Genomic DNA, 19,900 nt, shown 5'->3' on the forward strand with positions numbered 1-19,900 from the left:
GGTATTAACCATATCGACAAGCTTGATTTCCTCGCAGCATACCCACAAGCTCGTACCGACGCATTTAAATCGGATAAGATCAAAAATAGCTTTAAAGCAGCCGGTTTAAACCCAATAAACCCAGAACCAGTGCTTAATAAGCTTAAGATTCAACTTCAAACGCCAACATTATTACCCGGGCGACCTTCAAGCCGACCAAGCATTTACTACCCTACAACACCTGTAAATTTTGCGCAGCTCGCAAAGCACGCAATATCAGCTAACAATTTACTAAAATATCGATCGGAAAGCTCGCCAACGCCTACAAAACAGGTGGTTGACCAGGCATATAAAGCGCTTGGGCAAGTCATGACAGAGCTAATTTTTACCAAGCAAGAAAACCAGGGTCTACGTGCTGAGCTAGAGAAAAAGAAGCAAAGCGACGTCGATCAAATAGAATAATACCACACGATGGAGGATTATCAGTGCAGGAAGTTCAGGAGCTCGTACAAGCGCCTGAGCCTATACCACAAGCACCACCAGTACCAGCACTACCGTCGTAGCATATTCAAACTGCTGTAGCAACATCGCAACGACGCCTACCAAAATATGGTAAATGTGGGGAGATGGGCCATAAGAGAAATGCATGTCCAGTTAGAGATTGCTCAATAAATATTGGCTTTATGGTTGATAAAATGCCCTAAATATTAGAAAAGTAGTTGGTTGGGTGGCTCACTCGGCGGTGGGGCTCACTCGGTGGTGAATTACGTTAATCTCCGAGGCGGGGGAAATGTCGAGGATAGTGGGGTAGCACCCGAAATAGTTTAGTTCCGTTTGTGTCGTGATATCTTCATTTGTACTAGGGGATTCTCGACACTCCGAGATCGGGAGGTTCAACCCCTCACCCTACTCATGTAAGCAAGGACACCCTAACGTGTCCTCGCAGCATGCGCTCTTTTCTCCATTTCTTCAATCAATTCATCCTATCTTTTTGGATTGGTTCCCCTTGGTAGATTAGCCCCATTCTTGCATACAATGCCATACTGTATCAGCTAGCTGCGACACATGCTCAAGGTCGAGATTATCTTGTAACTTTTTGTAATCATACCAAAATGATAATTGAAATAATTGATATGAACCTATGTTGCCTTTGATGATTAGAAAAGTCTTGAGACAAATTCTGAAGTCATGTAAGTCTATGGTTGCTGAGATATGATGTGTAATTTATCGCATTTATTATGGTGTTTTGGGGTGCGTCACACGGCCGTGTGCGTCACTCGGCCGTGGATTACGTTAATTAGTTTTACCCCTTATAAATTGTTAGCTCAGGGGTTGTAATTGAAATCAGACTTGTTCATCTACTTGCACTGGTAGCCATCACATACGCGGTCCACCGCCTTCCAACTAATAATGTATGCCTTCGGCACCATTCCCTCGGGATGAAACAAACTGTCAGGAAAATGGTGATCGACACTGTATTGACTTAAACGGTACCTCTTTGAGGTTTCCGAAGATATGGTATTCGGTATTGGGATTACGCGTACTTTTCGCCACCTTTCGCAACCTCGGATATGTAACCACCGAGTCACAGGTATTCTTGAGGGTATATTAACCCCCTCAACCCCCAGCAGTTTCAGGGAAGAAGAATAAACACTTTTTTGCATCTTTTGGTATTTTCCCCTTTTGATTCCGTTGTCTTTCGCTGGCCAGTAAATCCAGTGTATTTCCCTAGCTATACAGGGCATTCCTGATACAAACTATTCCCAGGTTCAACCGTCACACCAGCATGGATTAGTAATCAGGTTTCAGGAAACGATCGAAAAGTGTAGGCGATACAAATTCCCAGGCGTACAGTACTGTGGCTCTTCAATCAATCCTCTCAACTAGTTCCCTTAGCATAAGTACTGTACGTTTGGATATCCTATGATACGTCACGTTCTTTTCTGCCAGTGGGGGTTCAACATCGAATGATTTAATTCTCAGGACACGCACGCATCTAAAGATAACCGGGCAAATCTAGCAGTCCATGACACAGGAAGTTGTTTGTTGCAGTCTAGCTTGGTCATGGATCGGGTGTTCCGCTAGCTCTAAGGAGTAGGCATCTTCGAGTGTCTAGCGATAAAAAAGTTTCGTTAGTACAGTGTGGTAACAGATGCTTTATTTAACGATGAGATAGTTAGCGGCCAGGAGCAAACGGCCGAACTGAAGGCCGTCTTGAGGCCTCTGCTAACAGGCTGAAGCAATCGTAAAACTTATGCCCTTTCCCAGGGCCGATGCTGTTTACTTCCACCCTCATCCCGTTTTCACTACGCTTGTGCCTGGACCCTGACCTGACGCCCTCACACGTGATGCAGCTCTCGGAATTCCCAAACCGGAACCCCACTGACAACACGGACAAGGGGAGATGGAAAGTGCCATCTTTCACGCACTTGATATGATTCCAGTCGTCAAATCCTAAATACCAAGCAAGACTAAACCTCAGAAGTGGCTGGCGATCGTTTCCGGCCCGGTAGTGCGACGATCCTTCTCAGTTAATCTCAATGGAACCCTGGGATGCAACAACTCGATGAAATTAGTACCGTATAGCAAAATAGAGATCGATATAAGGGTGGTCAATTCTGTAAAAGGTCGAGTTCATCAAACTATTGAGAGAATAACACTAACTAGTCACCAGTCATATAAGAAATGCGAAAAACCCCAATTCCGCCATAGCAAATATTCGCCACAATCCATTCCCCAAAGCAAATAGGTCCGGTAGACTAGCAATCGCCGCCCACGCATATATTCCGTATGTGACTAAGATCTATTGCGTAAAGCTTTTGCAAAGCGAAAATTCAGCGACCTAACTATCTGGCAATCTTAAAACCTCGTTTGATGACATTATCAGATGTGACAGTAAGACACCAGTTCAAGAAGTGCCCTGATCTCGGTGCATATCGGAAGAATCCAATGACATTCCCATCGTCATTCCAGATCACGGATCCGCAAACGCCGTCTTCAAGGTGATCGATGAATCCTTGACCTAAATAGAGCCAGCGAGTCTTGACCCATTCCAGTTCAGGCTCGTTGGGGTCATCATTCGGAACGCGCATCCGCCCATGCGGACCACACGTACCTTCGGAGTAACCAAGGAATGGACTGTTCATGTAGACCATGCAGCCGATCTGTACCTGGTCGACTGGGATGAAATCCTTCAATTGTGTAGGTGTTGCTCCGTCAAGTGGACTCTCGAAAGTTTCATTGACAAAGTGGACGTTGTCGTGCAGTTTGACCAGGGAGATGTCGGTATGGGAAATGTTCAAGCTGATCTGTCCAACTTCCTTTCCCACGCCGCACGGATGAAACACTTTATCACCATCTGGGAAACCATGGGAGGCGGCAGTCATGTACCTCTCGCCTCGACCATCTTCAACCAGGACGCCGGAGGTGGTACGATACTCAGTGTGAGTAGTATGATGTATACCAGAGCTCAACATGACACCAGGACGCAATATATCATACTCGCTGTTGTCGACGACATCGCCAGTCGGATTACGGATCCGGCAGGCCGGGAATTCGTTGAGTTTTGGACGTCCCATCTCCTTCTCGAACATGTAGAAACAGTTACAGCGACCTATGGCACAAGGAACTTCAGCGATATCGGTGTCCTCATTCTCTAGAACAATGACAAAGAAATTGTTCCAGTACTGAACCTCCGTAATCGAAATTTCAGATTTAGCGAAAAAGTCAAAGACCAGCTCGAATGCATCGTCAATTTTAGCGGGTGGAAGGTTGGTAGCGCTGATTTCAGCGGACACACGAAGGCGCGATTTGCTCGAGCGTTTGATCGGCGGGAATGGACCATCATCATTCGGATCAGTCGTGAAGTAAGGCTGGACACCGGCAATAGTAATCGGCCAGGGCTTCGGCGGCAAGGTATCGAGCCAAAACACCAAGAAATAGCCATCAAACCACACTGCTTTTGTGTCCGGAAAGAGGCGGTACAATAACTCAGAATTCTCGGTGAAGACTCGATTCTGCCGGAGATTGAATGGAAGAACGAGATGACGAGATGGGGGAATTTGGATCCCCGGTAACGACGACTCTGGCGACTCGGGGTGGGCGTGCGTCGTCTTAAGAGGAGTTCTCTTGTCTGAAACATATTAATAAGTAGATGGTACAAAAGTAGGCTTGATGAAAACTTACTGATCACAGCTTCGCCTGATGGGAAAAGACGCATCGATGGCTCGAAGAGGGGAGAGTCACCCAGACGGAGAACCGTCCTCTCTGAAGAGAAAGCCCCATAAGGAGATAAAATGAAGCTTTTGCTCGGGGACGACAACTCAGACGATGGGGTGACCTTTCTCTTGCTAGTCCCAGGTGACTTCTCTGGCTTGGGCGTATGGGGGGTCACAATAAGCGCCTCATCGATCTCTGGTGCGCTTGCCATGGCCATTTTGGACAGGCAAGGAAATAGTGGAGCTGAAGTGACAAACGGCCGCAAACTTGGCAATGAAGCGGCCAATGGTGCTCCTGGTCCTGGAGGTGAGTGGGGGTTGATGGGTCGGGCTAAGTGACCCGATCACTGGGTGGCCCTGACTTGTCACTGACTTCGCCATATTGCTTTTTGGGTACCGGTGCCTTAGTCAGTGCCCCCACTCGCTCCAGGTCGTCGCCAAGTGGGTGCACCACGCCACGCCGATAACCACGCCACCCCAATAAAATTTCACCCCCCCTCGACGGCGACGGCGCTCCGTAGACCTTCGCTTTGCCTCTATATTTTTTCATCCTCTCATTGAACTCGCGACGTCTGATAGTTCTCGGTGAGGGCAATTTGGGCTCGATTGGAGGGGGTTCTGTAGGAGAAATCGGCGTTTTTTCACCTAAGTTTGGTCGTGCATCCTTTGCTGCGCGAGCCTCTGCTGCCTTCTGCTCACGTGCCTTGCGCTCTCTAATTGAATTTTGTGCATCATGAGGATATAGACGACCTGTGATAGAACTGAGGCCTTTGCCTTGGACCTGCCGTTTTGTACGCTGTTTTGGAGCGCTGAAATGGTTCTGGAAGCTCTGCTCAAGATGACGGTTCCGCTCCACATTTGCTAATAGACCATCACATAGTAGGTCTAAACCTCGCACGACTTGTGGGTTATTAGAGATATCTTTATTTAGAATCTTCTTAACAACACGGCGAGCAGAGCGAGGGGTCTTGATAGGACTTGAGGGGAGTGGTGAACTGCTCTGTGGAGGTGGTGAAGGTGTATTGGCAAGCCAGCCTTCATCAACAGTAACAGTAATATTAGAGGTAAGGTCTAGGTTAACCTTATCTAATATTAGATCTGGATTATATGGAACCAGACCTGTATCACGGAAGGCATGACGAATTGTAGAGCGCTGGAAGACGCGCTTGCGGAGATCTGGTAGTTGATGTAGAAACGCGCCTTTGTGTATAGTATCATCGAATCTCCCCTCTGCCTGTAGGTGCGATGTCTGTGCCTTATATGCCTGCTTATAGACAAGAAAGGGCTTCTGGTCGAGTGGTTGGCATAATTGTGTCAAATTTGACATAAAATTCCAGGCAATAATGTTGTTATCCTGGCAATATTGGAGAAACTCGACAGTAATATGTGATGGATGACCGTCAAATAATAGCAGCCTCTGCTTGCCTGCTGCCTTTGCATATGTCTGCTTATCGAATAATTTGATCCAGTCAAGTGCAATCTCGCCGTTCGAATAACCAGTTTCGCTAACATTGACAGGGTAATTAGGCACATTGCCTTCATACCACGACTCCATATGACGTGCACCTGGAAATATGATATAAGGCGGCTCTACCATCGTTCCATCGGCACAGGCACACTCAATGACAGAGACAAGTGTACCCTTCTCAAGTGAGGCAAAGCGCTTATCACTATACTGTGAGGGCCCTCGAGTCGTCTTGCCTACTCCAAGCATAAATCCAGTCTCATCAAAGTTGTAAATGTTATGCGTGAGTATCATATTATTGCCATCGCAATGCAGATACTCACGAAGCTTGCCATACCAGATTTCAAGCATTCCAAAATCCTCTGTCTCAAGACGCTTCTTATTCACAGGTCGGTGACGCGCAATACGCGTTCCAAGTGGTTTAAGATGCCTCTCCTCAAAGCGATAAAGCCACATTTTGCCTACTGACTCAGGCGCGAGAATATGATTTGCAGCAGCAATAACCTCTTGGTGGGAGGGTCTGTACCCTACTGAATCAAAGAATTTCCACCAGTGAACAAGGCCCTGAATTTGCCAGGGATCTAGGGTCTCTTGGTAGGGTTTAGGAGCGTGTAAGGCCTGCCGACCTTGAAGACGCGCCCTAAAACGCTGATACGGAACGCCATATTCGCGCGCAATTTTAGACAAATTTGGCTTCGATTTAAGCGAGGCAGTGTACTCTACTGCCTTCGCTATCTGCTGCTCAATTTTGACTCGGTCGGAGGACATGGTTGGTGAATAAGGTGATGAAATGCTTCAATGTGGTGAAATTTTTATTGGGGTGGCGTGGTTATCGGCGTGGCGTGGTGCACCCACTTGGCGACGACCTGGAGCGAGTGGGGGCACTGACTAAGGCACGGGTACCCTACGGGTACCAGCTAACCCGCCAAGAACCCATCAGCCCGTATATTACGGAATAACAGTTGTAATACTATCTGTAACGCATATAAATACGTGTAATATGGTATATATTACCTGTATTCAAATCTCTTGGCGGGTTTTGGGTCAAGGGTCGAAACCCAACCCACGATTTTGGCGAGGTCTACCTGAGTAGTCACTGATCGATCACATGACTCGCTGACGGAACCTGGCCGCCCCTCGTAAAAGCGGCGGCAGCCAAAACAGGAAAGGTCCACCCGCCAGAAATTATCCTGTCTATATAGGGCCACGGACCCTACGCGCCTACATATACCCGAGCGCGTTTGCACGCGTCACAACTACGTCAGCGCCGCGTACTTGCCAGTGCCAATGGATTTTATAATATGGAGCATGGCTAATCAGAGACCAGCGGTCCAGGCAGCCACCTATACATCCCCTGGTCGACCTTGTGAATCTACATCTGCAGACGAACAAATGTAAATATATCAAACAGGTCTAGAGATCTAGTGGCACCCAGCAATGCCGGCCTAGGCCAAAAAAAGGCATAGCCAAATTTGAATTTTTTCTGGCATACAGGGTTGTTGAGGGCCGAAGCCCGGAATTCTTTCTCGTAGTCCTTTCCTGGGCACTTGACGTGGCAGCTGGTCCTTACCGGGGAATGTTTCGGACATGGCCATGTCGGCTATGTAGCTCCTTCCTGCTCCAGCACCGTCCCCAGGCTGAGTTTCCTTGGGGACTCTGTCGTTGCTTGCTGGCACATCCCGATCTTTAGCCTGATCAACATGACTCCGCCCTTAGCGTATCCGTGGGACCCATGGCCACTTGCATGTCCTCCTCAGGCCGAATGTGTCAATAATTTGCGTCCCCTTGGTTGCCATGACTTCTTTTCCCGAGCTTCACCAGCTACGGTGGCCTTGATCGCCTCTTCCCCCAGAGTCTGTGGTGCTGGAATCTCCTTTTTACAGTTCTAATCCTCCATTCCTGGTGGCTTGGAGAGCTTTTAAAGCTAGTTGATGAAGCTTAGGAAGTTGTGAAAGTTGAAGCTCTGTCGGATGACTCCTGTCCACTGTGGCATTGTCAAAGTGTGCTGAAGGCGTGGCGGTTATCACTGGTGTCGTTAATACTGATATTGCCTTCCTACGCCCTATATTTAGCACTTTGATTTGGTGTCGAGACTGGATCAAAATTTATATGAACGATATTTTGATATTTCAAAGTCTTGATAACCCGGTGTCCTTATTCATCGCCAAGGGGGGAGTCCTGGAACGTACCGTTTTCTCTGGGAATTGGGGCAGCCTTGGATTCCCGGGTATAGATTACCACGTCGGACCATGTCTCTTCGTCTCCAAATTCATGCAACTTGTAACCTGTCATCATTTTCCGAACGCGGGGCGAGTCAGGGTCAGTCCTAGCTAGCAGATTAGTTCCCGGAACCCAAATCTCAAGTCCCCCATATTGTACCTCGGTACACGCACGAGTCCTTGTCATCATTCTTAACCCGATTCCATATCACAATGGCGGGCCTAGCGGTGTCCGCGATGATTTCCTTGACAGGCACATTTGGGGCCACTGAAAGCACGACCGATCGCTCGTCGATTTCAAGCCAGCCGCGTGGATCGTCAATCATCTCGAACCCGATATCCGCGAGAACCTCCCTGTCAACCGAGGTGTTCATTGGGTCCTGCATATAACAAAAGATATCTTCGTTCTGGTCTCGCTCTTTCAGCCACTTTCTCACAGTGACAAGCAACGCGGTTTGGTATGCAGCATGTTCGTTATTTGGTAAGGCCAGACTACCGCAAGCTAGCCCAACGATCTTCTTGATATCGTGGCTGCTGACCTCTGAAGACAAAATCGATTGGAAACGCCGGCAAGTTTCGCTTTCTTCCCAGGCCTGAATCTTCTCTCGGAAATCCCTGGCCACCGTGTCACAGTCTCTTGTGTCCTTATAAGGAATGATCTCCTTGGTCTTACTGCCGGAGTCAATCTGGCATATCCGGTACATCAAACACAGGGGTTCGTAAGCCGAGTCCACAACACCGTACCAGTCCAACGACTTTTTAAGGGACGATCTAGAACTGTACCCCACTCCAGGCTCTTTACTGGATGCTGTTAACTGCCGATTCGATTGACTACCCACTCGAAGTATCAATTATGGGCGGAAATCTTACTAGACACACTCCTTCCTGTTCTCCCGATCCTCGCCGAATATGAGGTCGATAGACTTTCCAACTTTCACTTTCCATTCGATTCTGGCACCGGTCAGGTCCTTGGTGATGATTTTATCTCCAGGGGTGGTTTGAGTCTTAAGTTGCTCCGAAAATGCGCGGATTGCCCGCTTGGTAAAGAAGGGGATGCCGGACTCGTAGAGTGTATCGATATGGGCGATCGCCTGTTCCTTGGTTTCTGTTTCACGTGGATCGATCAAAGCACCCTGAATGACTGCCCAGGTTGTGTAAGACTGTTGTGAGGTCGAGTTCATGATAGTCTCGTATTCTTCATCCATGGCGTCATTCATGTTGATAGGATAGGTCTTGGTGAACTGGGGAGGATTTAGAGCTAAGAATATTATTTCCTTACAATAGACAACGTGACTAGGACGATACAGTCTTAAGAAAGCTCGCTCAATTTTCCAGAAGACCGATGCTGTCAGTGCGGGGTTTGCGTCTTCAGCCTCAGTGGAGAGACGCAAGCTGACTTGGCTCCAGTCCATTTTGGAAACACGCGTGGCTGCTGCCCATTCGTGTAGATCTATGATTGGTCCCGCTTTTAGGTGCCCGTGGCCCGATACCGTTATCGAATCTAGTGTCTCTTTGAAAGTAAAGGACATGAAAGACCTCGACAGCACTACTGTTAGATACTTGAGAGGGGGCCACCACCGCCTACCTGAGAATATACTCGCTGTTAGTGTTGATTTATAGTGATGCTTCAGTGTTCATGTTGTTTAGGGGAGTTGATTGTGTTAGATACAGGTAGACTGGTGAACAGATATATAGGCATGCACGTGATCCCAGCCCCCATGATTATCCCAGTAACCGTGATATTTCAACAGTGACTTTGTATAGACGCTGAGAAAGTGTGTGTCGCCGATTTAATTTATTAATTTCCAAATAATCATTTCGAGGTGGCTCACAAAGCTCAAACTCATTGAATTCTCGTGAATTCATGGATGTGGCCCCTGATCGCTTGGGATGTAGAGGTGGTGGGATGAAGGAGGTCGTCCCTTTGCAGGAAATATATATTTCCATGCCGTCAGCGTACAATGTTTCGACGTAACACACACCTTAAGGCGTGACAGAAATAAATTACCAAAATTACACTAGGTGACTCATCGAGTTTATCCACGATTTATGCATATTTTTGGGTATTTTGGGCAGCCCGCGGGTACCCGCCAAGAACCCACGGGCGGGTTCTGTTGAAATATCACGGTTACTGGGATAATCATGTGGGCTGGGATCACGTGCATGCCTATATACCTGTTCACCAGTCTACCTGTATCTAAAACAATCAACTCCCCTAAACAACATGAACACTGAAGCATCACTATAAATCAACAGGTTCACCAAGGTCAAAACCCGCGATGGGTTACCCGTGGGCGGGTAAAGAAATTGAAAACCCGACCCAAACCCACGTTTGGCGAGGTCTACTCGCTGTCAACGTGTCGGCATTACCTTACGAATACTGCATGAAACCGGGTCTATGGATGATCCGACGGCATTGCTTATGTAACTAAATTGGACCATAACGTAATTCACCACCGAGCTGACCGCACCACCGAGCTGACCGCTCACCCGCCCTCTTCCTATTTAATAGCGTATTTATCAACCAAAACGCCGTAATATTAATAAAACTATCTAACTGAACATTTATTTGACTTATGCCCTATCTCACCACATATAGAGCAGGTAAATCGACGCTTCTGTAGGGGGGTGCTGCTGTAGTTTGAACCGGTTGAACTGGGTTGGGCAGAACGGGCTGAACCAAAGGAATAGGCTGCTCAATAGGTTGTGAGAGCTCTTGGGCCTCTTGGACTGATAGGCCTGTGGGATGTGCTTCTCGTCTCTGCGTACGTGCCCTTTTTTGCTTCTTTTTCTCGTTCTCTGAGCGTAAATCCTGGATTTCCTTCGTGAGAATTATAAGCTCTTGACGGACGTTATGGAACCCTTTCTCTAGCTGGTCAATTGCTTGATATGCTCGAAGTAATGGGCTTTGCGACCGTCGACGAAGAAAAGCTTTGATTGATGAAGCTTGACGACGTGCTTGAATGCTTGTTTTTGGGGTTTTTGGGCTAAAAGCGCTAGATCGACTGCTTGGTCGGCTCCGAGGGGGTGTAGGTGTACGAAGCCGAATATTTAGCTTTGATATCACTCGGTTGGCATCTAATGGCACTAAACCAGCTGCTGCAAAGCTATTTTGAATCGTAACTGATTTAAATGTTTCAATGCGCGCGAGTGGATATGCTTCGAGGAAATCAAGCTTGTCGATATGGTTGATACCAAGACGCATCTGACGCTCGACGAGCTTACCGTACGCGCGTTTAAGCGATGCAAAACAACCAATATCAAGTGGTTGAAGTAGGTGTGATGAATGCGGTGGCATACAAATCGATATAATATTGTTTTGAGCACAGATTTCGTCGAATTGTGGTGTCAAATGACTACCGTGACCGTCAAGGATAAGAAGTCGATATCTGCCTTTTATGCGATTATTTGTCGCTGGAATAAAGCATTTTTGTAGCCATCGAAGCCCAATTTCATCTGTCGTCCACCCATTTGCGCTTACTTCAAAGCGCCAGTCTCCTGGAAGATTGTCGAACCAAGCATAATGGTATAGCTTAGCTTTAAAGATGATTGTTGGTGGAAGCGTCCACCCGCTTGCGTTGATTGATTCGATTACGGTAACCCACTCGCGATTTCCGGGCTGTAAAAGCGAGCGCCGACCGTAGTATTCCGCCCGCGTAATGACTTTTGCGGTCGCAGTAAGGCCCATCGCGAAGCCAGTCTCGTCAAAATTATAGATATCTTCGTCAACGATACCATATTGCTGAATTGTAGCTTGTACGGTGTCGAACCACTGCTGGATAACTCTTGGATCCTCTTGCGTTGCGCATTGATAGTCGTATCGTCGTGAGAAGCGCGATTTTAGCTGCTCAGGATGCCGTTTAATAAATTTTGTAACCCAATTTGGGCCAACGACTTCGATATTAGTTGAACCGCGCTTCGCGAGTAGTAAATCAGCCATTTCTCGCACCGTCGACGGTCTAGGTGCTCCACCGCGAGTATCCATTGAGATAATCCACTTAAGAAGCGAACCCTCTTCGATTTCTGTCAATTTATGGCCATTGGCGCGAGATTCGGCGCGATTTAGGGTGCCGCGAAGTCGTGTTCGAAGCGTAGAGTATGGGACTGAATAAGTCCGTGCCAGTACACGAATTGGTGATTTATCTCCATTTTTAATAGCCTGAATAGCTAGGAGGATACGACCCTCTTGTTCAATGGAATTTCGGCTTGATCGAGAGCGATTTGGTGGCATGGTGGATGGTTAAAGATAGGACGACGCGTCTGGACGCGAAAAAGTGGGTAAGCGGTCAGCTCGGTGGTGCGGTCAGCTCGGTGGTGAATTACGTTAAAAAGCGTGAATAGGGGTAATGGAAATACAGAGTGAGGGATATCTCCAATTGGTCGGATACTATACGGAAGTTGACACAACGAGTGGGTCACGTGACTTGAGCATGGGAATGGTGTCGCTTCGATTAGACCGGAGAAACAACACCTCGGGATTTTGTCAACCTTAAACGGCAGTGCATCGCACCAACCCCCATGTGATAAGTTACTAAGTCGTAAAATTTTGCATTTTCTATGATGGTCTGGTTAGCGGCTCGATGGGGTGGGAGACTCGGTAAAAAGGTCATTGCGAGCCTTAAGAGTATGCTTGAAACCAGGCATATGGGGATGCTGAATATTCCTTGAGCACACTAAATAAAACTCCACTCTCTTTGGTCGATAGACCCTTTGCTGTGGGTGCACGGACAAAAAGTGTCGAATGGTCGCCCATTCTCGAAGGAATAGTACAGTACGGTGCCGTGGCGGGGAAAATACAAGGATGACGTATTTTCGTCTGGCCCTGGAGAGGTGTTAATGGTGGTTGCGGTAGTGGGATAGTCCGCTTTGCAATCTGATCAGACCAAAAGTGTGACGTGGCTCAGTGTTTATTCGTTGCACTCTGTACCCCCCTGCGCATGAACAAGGACTTGCGCTGCTTATGCCAAGACTTGCACCGAAAACCAGCTCATATTGGGCAACAGCGCCCAATTTGAGTCTAGCCCATCTGGCAACCTCAAGAAGCTATTAAGCAATCTCTCTCCATTTAGACCTCTATTTTCTATCCTCCACTGCTCGCTCTTCCTAAGACCCTATCTTCAAAGCCCATCAACACAATCTCTATTGAACATTATACAATGGTCCGTTTCTCCACCACGCACCCGCTTTTATACTGACTCTGTACGCTGACGAACCATCCAGAGCCATGTATCTAATGCTGGATCCTGCCACGTCCATAACAGAATGCGATTGAGGAAGCCACACCTTAAAGACACCCTCCCAACCCAGCTATGTCTTCTATGCGATCGGGCTTTCTGCGTCGACCACAAGGGGAAGGAGGATGGCGTCTGTGAGATCAATCATGAGACATACTATCGTAACCATCCGGAGGCCCAAAAGCATTTGTATCGGACGTATGAAGACTGGAAGAAAGATCATGAGGTGGTGATTGATGAGATGTCGGGGAATAAGGGGGAGGTGTTGGTGGAGAGAGAAGAAAGGGAGTCACAAGGCAGACACCACAATGAAGTCAGCGAGACAGCCTCATCTATACAGTAGAATAGAACACTCGTTTCCCGCCAGAAGTACTATGTGCAAGCCTGACCATATTGGAAGCTGCATTTTGAGAGCGGTCCGGAATATACACATATTGCCAAACCACTTAGTCAATTCTCGCATGAGAGGGTCTCATGTCGGTGTGACTATGACAGTTCTATCTGGTCCCACCTGGCGATGGCGAGTGGTCTTGCGTTGGAGAGCTTTTTCTTGTTCTTTTCCCAACGACAACTGCCAGATGCCGCTGGGTGCCAAATGACATATTGGTCTGTTTCCTTCGGCACCTCCTCTTTATTTTCCGTCAGCTGCAAGCCTGAACGGTTCGTGGTGTTTTGCATGAGTATTGTGGAGTGGCTGTGAAGGTGTCAAATACATTATAGTAACACAGCTCACTACAGGGCTATCAATACTTGTTGATATCGAAGCATACGAATCACATATTGCCTGCTTTTGCGCAAGACGGCATTGTTTTGTCTCGAGTGTTTCAGGGTTCAACTGACGCGTCCGTCTTTGAGGACTTTATCGAGGAGCTTCTCCAGCACTGTAGGAAATGGCCCGAGCCAAAGTCAGTGTTAGTCATGGACAACGCATCATTTCATCACTCAGGCCGAATTGATCAGATGTGCTTTGAACCTGGCGTAAAGCTACTGTTTTTGCCTCTATATTCTCCTGATTTGAATCCTACTGAGACTTTTGCTGAGCGCAAGGCCCTTCGGCATAATTGGCAATCCTACAAAGAAAACCCGGATCAAGGATTCGATAATTTCCTCCATGGTGTTGACGTCGTTAGTGCGAGGGTTATAAGCGCCGAGGGACACTTTCCGCACGCTGGCCTCGTCGTAGAGGAGATGTAGCGTAGCTACTGCTGCAAAGTTCGGAACTAACCTCACCGGCTGACTGGAACGAATTCATTTGCGGGCATTATTGCGAACCGCGTTGTACTTTGAATTTCGACAATATCCATAGATATGAAATGCATATATTCTTCGGCACGTCAATATCATCGTACCAATAACTGTACTAATGAGGCAGTGAAGATATCAGCACACAGATAGGGTGTCTAAACACCCGCAAAGTCATAAGCCTGCAAGATATCTCAATTGTGTTGATCCTGAAAGGCGCAGAGAAAATGTCCCGGCGAGCACTAGCGGGCTATGAGAAAGGCTTGGGCTCAGATAATGTCGATCGGAGAGACTGATATTACAATCAGGAGCAGGATGATTCAGCAGATACCCAATCTCCTACCTGTTTTGTATGATAATCGGGTATTCTCGGAAAAGCAGCGCTGTAACACACTAAAAAACCCTGGATATATGGCATCCTGAACGGGAGCCGAGAGATAGTTCTTCAGTCAATCAATCGATCGCTGAGATGGGTCAATTGGCCCCTCACGAGTACTAGTCGATACCGATATCCGAAAGTCCGACAGCATCCGCCAAGTAAGGCGTCTGTTCATCATGTGAAAGATTTTTTCCTTGTACTCCCTCCTAAGTTACAGAACAACTAATCATTCCAGTGAAATTACAACACCAAATCAGACGTGCGGCCCGGAGTTTTTATGGTCTTTTGATTCAACGTCATTGAGCATAATTCAAAATGAAATATCCATAATTGAGGGTTGGAGCTTTTTGAGGTTGCAGTTATCTCCATGGTTCTCTGAAGTATCTCGTAAAGCCATTGGATGAGACACATATTTCTCATGCATAAATGTGGTCGGTATGACAGATCAGCAACTTGACTTTCTGGTGCCTTGTCTCGCCGCGAGATATCTTCGGAATGCGATAGACCAATTATGCAAGGGGCTGGAGTGTGCACAGGCGTACATTGTTGGGAGACACCGCAATTTTCTGTGAGCTTAAAACGTTGGACGCTTACCAGGTATAGTTAATGCTCATAGGTCGTTTTCCTAGCTAGCCACACGCAGAGTGACGAGCAATTACTCGACAAAACTGTAGCGATGAACGTGAAATTTCTGACATAGACAAAACAACAACATTGCTTTGATGTTACGAAGCTTAATGTTATGTAAAATGGGAATAGTGCATTTCATTGCCATATAAGAATCTTACATTCTTCGATAGCATTTCGTGGCGTGTTGCCCCTTGCCTGTAGGTTACATAATCCTCGGCATCACCTCAACAAAATACAACGGATCACTCTTCTATCTTATTATTATTATTGATATTACGAACCGAGATAATTGAGCAAAGAAAATACAGATCGCCCATCAACCGGACTTTTATAGGCAACATGAAGGTATGGTCGTTCAGCATTTGTGTGCTGATAACCGGTGGTGGTTTGGTCAATGCCACGTTCTGTCGTTGCCAACCGGATCAACCATGCTGGCCAACCGAAGCCAATTGGGCTGCTCTCAATTCTTCAATTGAAGGGAATCTAGTTGCAGTGAAACCATTTGCTTATCCTTGCCATGACACTGAATTCAATGCTGCTAAATGCACAATCGTGAAAGACAATGCGTACAATTCTTCTTACAGATCATCCCAGCCAAGTAAGGCCCCAAGAAGCCCAAAGAATTATTATCTCAAGAGCCATGTACTGATGCATTTAGGTGCTCTCCAATGGGAAAACTGGGAAGCGTGGCCCAAAGAAGATGAACAATGCTATATCGAGTCTCCCATGTCAATACCGTGTAAACAAGGCCGTGTATCACTTTACTCAGCCAAAGTGCAGACGGCAAAACATGTTCAAAAGGCTGTCGAATTTGCGGCACGCCACAACATCAAACTTGTCATCAGAAATACAGGGCACGACTTTCTTGGACGCTCTTCGGCGCCAAACTCTTTGCAAATTTTTACTCATAATTTCAAAAATATCTCCATCATCGATGAGTTCGTGCCCACCGTCCCATCTGGAATGAGTGCGCCCGGGGGTATTAAGGCTGTAACCCTTGGGGCTGGTGTTCAGCTGCACGAAATGTACTCGTTCCTGGCCTCTAAAGGTGTCATGGTCGTCGGAGGGTCGGCAAACACCGTTGGCGTTGCTGGTGGATATGTTCAGGGTGGAGGCCATTCTTTTCTGGGTTGGCTTCATGGAATGGCAAGCGATAATGCCCTTGAGTTCCAGGTTGTTCTGGCCAATGTAAGTCTTTGAGGAAAGCGTTCACCGGTCGCTTTTGGTTGCTGATATTCCGCCAGGGCTCGCTGATCTTTGCAAACCCATACCAAAATACCGATATATTCTTCGCATTGCGCGGTGGTGGCGGCGGCAGCTTCGGGGTAGTGGTGAGCGTAACTGTGAAAGCATACCCTAACTACCCCGTGGTATACGCCACCGTAAACTATACCACGAGTGTGAATGGACCCTTCTGGAAAGGCTCAGATGCATTTCATAAACACATTGTTTATCTAAATGATAATGGCGGCTCAGGGTACTATGTAATGATACCCATCACTCTAGTACCTAACTCCCAGAGTCTGTCGACCTTTGTGCTCTTTCTGGCGTTCGTCAATCAGACAAGCACAGACGCGGTTGGAAAGCTTTTGTCGCCGTTGAGGTCGGACTTGAGGAAAGCGACAGGATATGAGCCATCACTCAACGTCGTGTCATTTCCATCTTTATCTGGCTTGTATACAACGTTGTTCCGTGGAAATGACACAACTGGCATGCAAGCGCGCATGGGTTCTCGCCTGGTATCACGGTCTTTCTTTGAGTCGGCAAATTCTACACAACTTACTGAAGCCGTCTCAAGCCTTAAATTCCGCCCAGGAGACGCGGTTATAGGGTGTATCGTTGCCGGGGGCCAAGTTGCCAAAAACCGTGATATCGAGTCAGGACTCAACCCCGCATGGAGAGACACAATGGTTCATCTCATGATCACCCGCCTTATGAGTCCAAATATGACATTCGATGAGCAGGCGGCTATTGCCGCCAACATTACAGACCAGGAAGTACCCCTGCTCGAATCCCTTGAGTCGGGTAAAATGGGTGCGTACTTGAATGAGGCCGATGCCGACGAACCTGATTTCCAGCAAAAATTTTGGGGCACCAATTACCCTCGGTTGCGGGCCATCAAAGCATCCAGAGATCCACATGATTTATTCATCGTTCGAAAGGGGGTTGGTAGTGAGGATTGGGATTCCGATGGGCTTTGTCGTGTTTGATGGCCTCTTATACCCTAGTACATGAACAAAATAGCCCTCGCTCGAATTACTGGGCCTTGATTGACTGACCAGCTTGTCCGCGTGCGTGCTCCCGTCCCCTGAGGTGCGTGTGCGGAAGTCCTGGGCGCGAGCTTTGAACTCGAGCGAATACGTCCTTCTATATCATTATTGCTTCTTTTCATGGCCCGTGTAGGCATAATGGCGGCGCCCTTTAGCACGACGCGTCGGTGACCGTGACTGGGATCGCGTTCGCGTCCTTTCGATGCCCCATGTGTCTCTGTTGCAGCCCCAGATATTATTCACTTACTATCCTCCGCGCGAGGCTCAGGCAGTTCAGTATCTCGAGATGGATCTTTTTACATACAACGCAACATACCAGATCTGGATCTTCATCGACTGCGGTTACACCGCCTCGCCACGTCAATTCGACACTCATCTCTGCCGCCATCACCGACACCATACAGCCGCCAGAACCGCGGAGCTTCGTCAGTCGGCACTGGCCGAGATGCTAAAACGGCCCTTATGCCCTGAAACGAGGAACGAGTGAAAGGTGGTATTTCGGCCATGGCTACACGTGAGGGACGCGGCTTTCTGCTGCGAAAGCTGGCCTGCCAGACTTGCACCTTCGCTTGCCTCTGATTCGCCCATTCTAGGGCGGTTTCTCGCTTCTCGTTGGTTGCAGACTGTGTTATCTTATTGGCCTCTTTCTCCTGCTCTTAGCGTTGCAATTGACCTTAAACGGCTTCCCGTTTTGGTTTGGCTTCCTTGCTCTCTTACGTTGCTCCTGGACTATGCCAACCTCTGCATTCATCATCCTTGTATACACTTCTGATGCCTCTTTTTTGGCAATATAGTGCTTACGCTACCTAGCTACTTTGCTTTCTATGAATTTTTGTTTTGATTTACTGCTACATATTCCAGCTGAACTGAAGCGAACCACCTACGAGCAGCGGAATTCGTAGAATTGGACGACCTGTACTTGGTAAGCACAACAAGCGATTGATGCAGCACTTCCTGGAAAGCACACCAAAGATATGTACGACCAACTCCGCAGGGCACAAGCCGCTACGCTAGCACAGCTCCGAACGGGTCACACTCGCCCAAATCGATACTTGTGTCAAACTGGACAAATACTAGACGACACCTGTGAATGTCAAAAAGGATCAGAAACCATTAACCACTTTCTATTTGATTGTAAACTATGGGAACCACACCGGGGCGAGATGAGAGCGACAATGTGAAATGGATATAGAGATACATCCTTCGCACTGAATGGGAGGTCACCAAGCCATGGACCAACCGGACAAGATCTTGAATCCAAAAACAACTGGACTCCCAATATGGAGGTTGTCAAGTCTGTCATCCAATTCGCCATGGCAACCAACCGACTGAATCGAGAGACATAGAAGGCCTTGTGAGAGGGAACCACATGTACATAGATGACTCAGCATAACTGGCACGGAGGCTACATGCAGCCTGAGGCTGCGCACAGCCGGAGGATTAATAATAATAATAATAATAGTCTAGATAGCTTCTTCATCCATGACCTCATGTTCAGTCCACCACCTTCCACTATTTCTATCAGATATAATGTCACCAGCCTGGCTGTAGAGCATGGGGATGACCGTTCGTAAACCAAAGGGGGCCGTGTAGTATCTAGCCTCCAACTGACCCTCAGGCTCCGAGGTACATTGTGGATCCTCGGGCATGTTCCATCCATGACACCTCATTTCAGCTGCCTTTGACATTCACTATTGGAGTCCAAGATTCCTTGCGTAAATACGGCTTAATCCTATGTAACTATATCAAGCTTAGTGGCTATTAAGCCCGTGGGAACCCGAAGACCCGCGGCTGGACGATGGGAAATCCTACAGGACCACACATAAGCCCCAAAAGAAAGATCTTCCTCAGCTCAACATGTTTGCTGTCAGGTTTGAGTCAGGTTAAGCCCGGGTACCAAGCATAAAGTGGGGAAAACATTTCCGGCCTTGCCTAATGCGGCAACTCAGATGCAGCCCCAAGGTGTCGATCCCGCCCCCCAGGGCCGATATATTGATGATGTCAGTACGGAGAGTTACGCACTTGAGGTGGATTCAAAGAAGAATTTTTAGTCATGTGAGCAGCTGAGACCGACTGTTTCGGGCGTAATCCCTCCAAGGGACAGGCTTAGCGATGCAGGCAAGTGGAGAGGCCGGGGCCGAGGGCAGGGCAGCCTAATGCGGCAACTCAGATGCAGCCCCAAGGTGTTGATCCCGCCCTGCGGCCCGCATATTGGTTTTGTGTATATCATGCTTAGGGGCTATTAAGCTTGTGGGAACCCGAAGA

General features: G+C 47.8%; 4 protein-coding genes across 4 annotated transcripts; 1 reads left to right on the forward strand and 3 right to left on the reverse strand.

Moving 5' to 3' along the window:
- Positions 1–2,825: 2,825 nt before the first annotated feature.
- On the reverse strand, positions 2,826–4,414 carry N7532_007237 (uncharacterized protein; the record flags this gene model as incomplete). The annotated part of the gene is made up of 2 exons (XM_056619730.1): positions 2,826–4,111; positions 4,165–4,414. The coding sequence occupies 2 exons, from the start codon at positions 4,412–4,414 to the stop codon at positions 2,826–2,828; spliced, it is 1,536 nt and encodes a 511-aa protein (XP_056473096.1).
- A 113-nt stretch (positions 4,415–4,527) lies between these two features.
- N7532_007238 (uncharacterized protein) lies at positions 4,528–6,429 on the reverse strand (the record flags this gene model as incomplete). The annotated part of the gene is made up of 1 exon (XM_056619731.1): positions 4,528–6,429. One exon carries the CDS (start codon positions 6,427–6,429, stop codon positions 4,528–4,530), a length of 1,902 nt encoding a protein of 633 aa, XP_056473097.1.
- A 1,386-nt stretch (positions 6,430–7,815) lies between these two features.
- N7532_007239 (SRR1 family protein) lies at positions 7,816–9,097 on the reverse strand (the record flags this gene model as incomplete). The annotated part of the gene is made up of 3 exons (XM_056619732.1): positions 7,816–7,987; positions 8,055–8,681; positions 8,751–9,097. The coding sequence occupies 3 exons, from the start codon at positions 9,095–9,097 to the stop codon at positions 7,816–7,818; spliced, it is 1,146 nt and encodes a 381-aa protein (XP_056473098.1).
- Positions 9,098–15,704: 6,607 nt separating this feature from the next.
- On the forward strand, positions 15,705–17,575 carry N7532_007240 (FAD-dependent oxidoreductase; the record flags this gene model as incomplete). The annotated part of the gene is made up of 3 exons (XM_056619733.1): positions 15,705–15,963; positions 16,024–16,553; positions 16,610–17,575. 3 exons carry the CDS (start codon positions 15,705–15,707, stop codon positions 17,573–17,575), a joined length of 1,755 nt encoding a protein of 584 aa, XP_056473099.1.
- Positions 17,576–19,900: the final 2,325 nt, after the last annotated feature.

The sequence above is a fragment of the Penicillium argentinense genome, assembly GCF_028826775.1.
Source record: "Penicillium argentinense strain IBT 30761 chromosome Unknown utg000006l_segment0_segment0, whole genome shotgun sequence".
NCBI lineage: Eukaryota > Fungi > Ascomycota > Eurotiomycetes > Eurotiales > Aspergillaceae > Penicillium > Penicillium argentinense.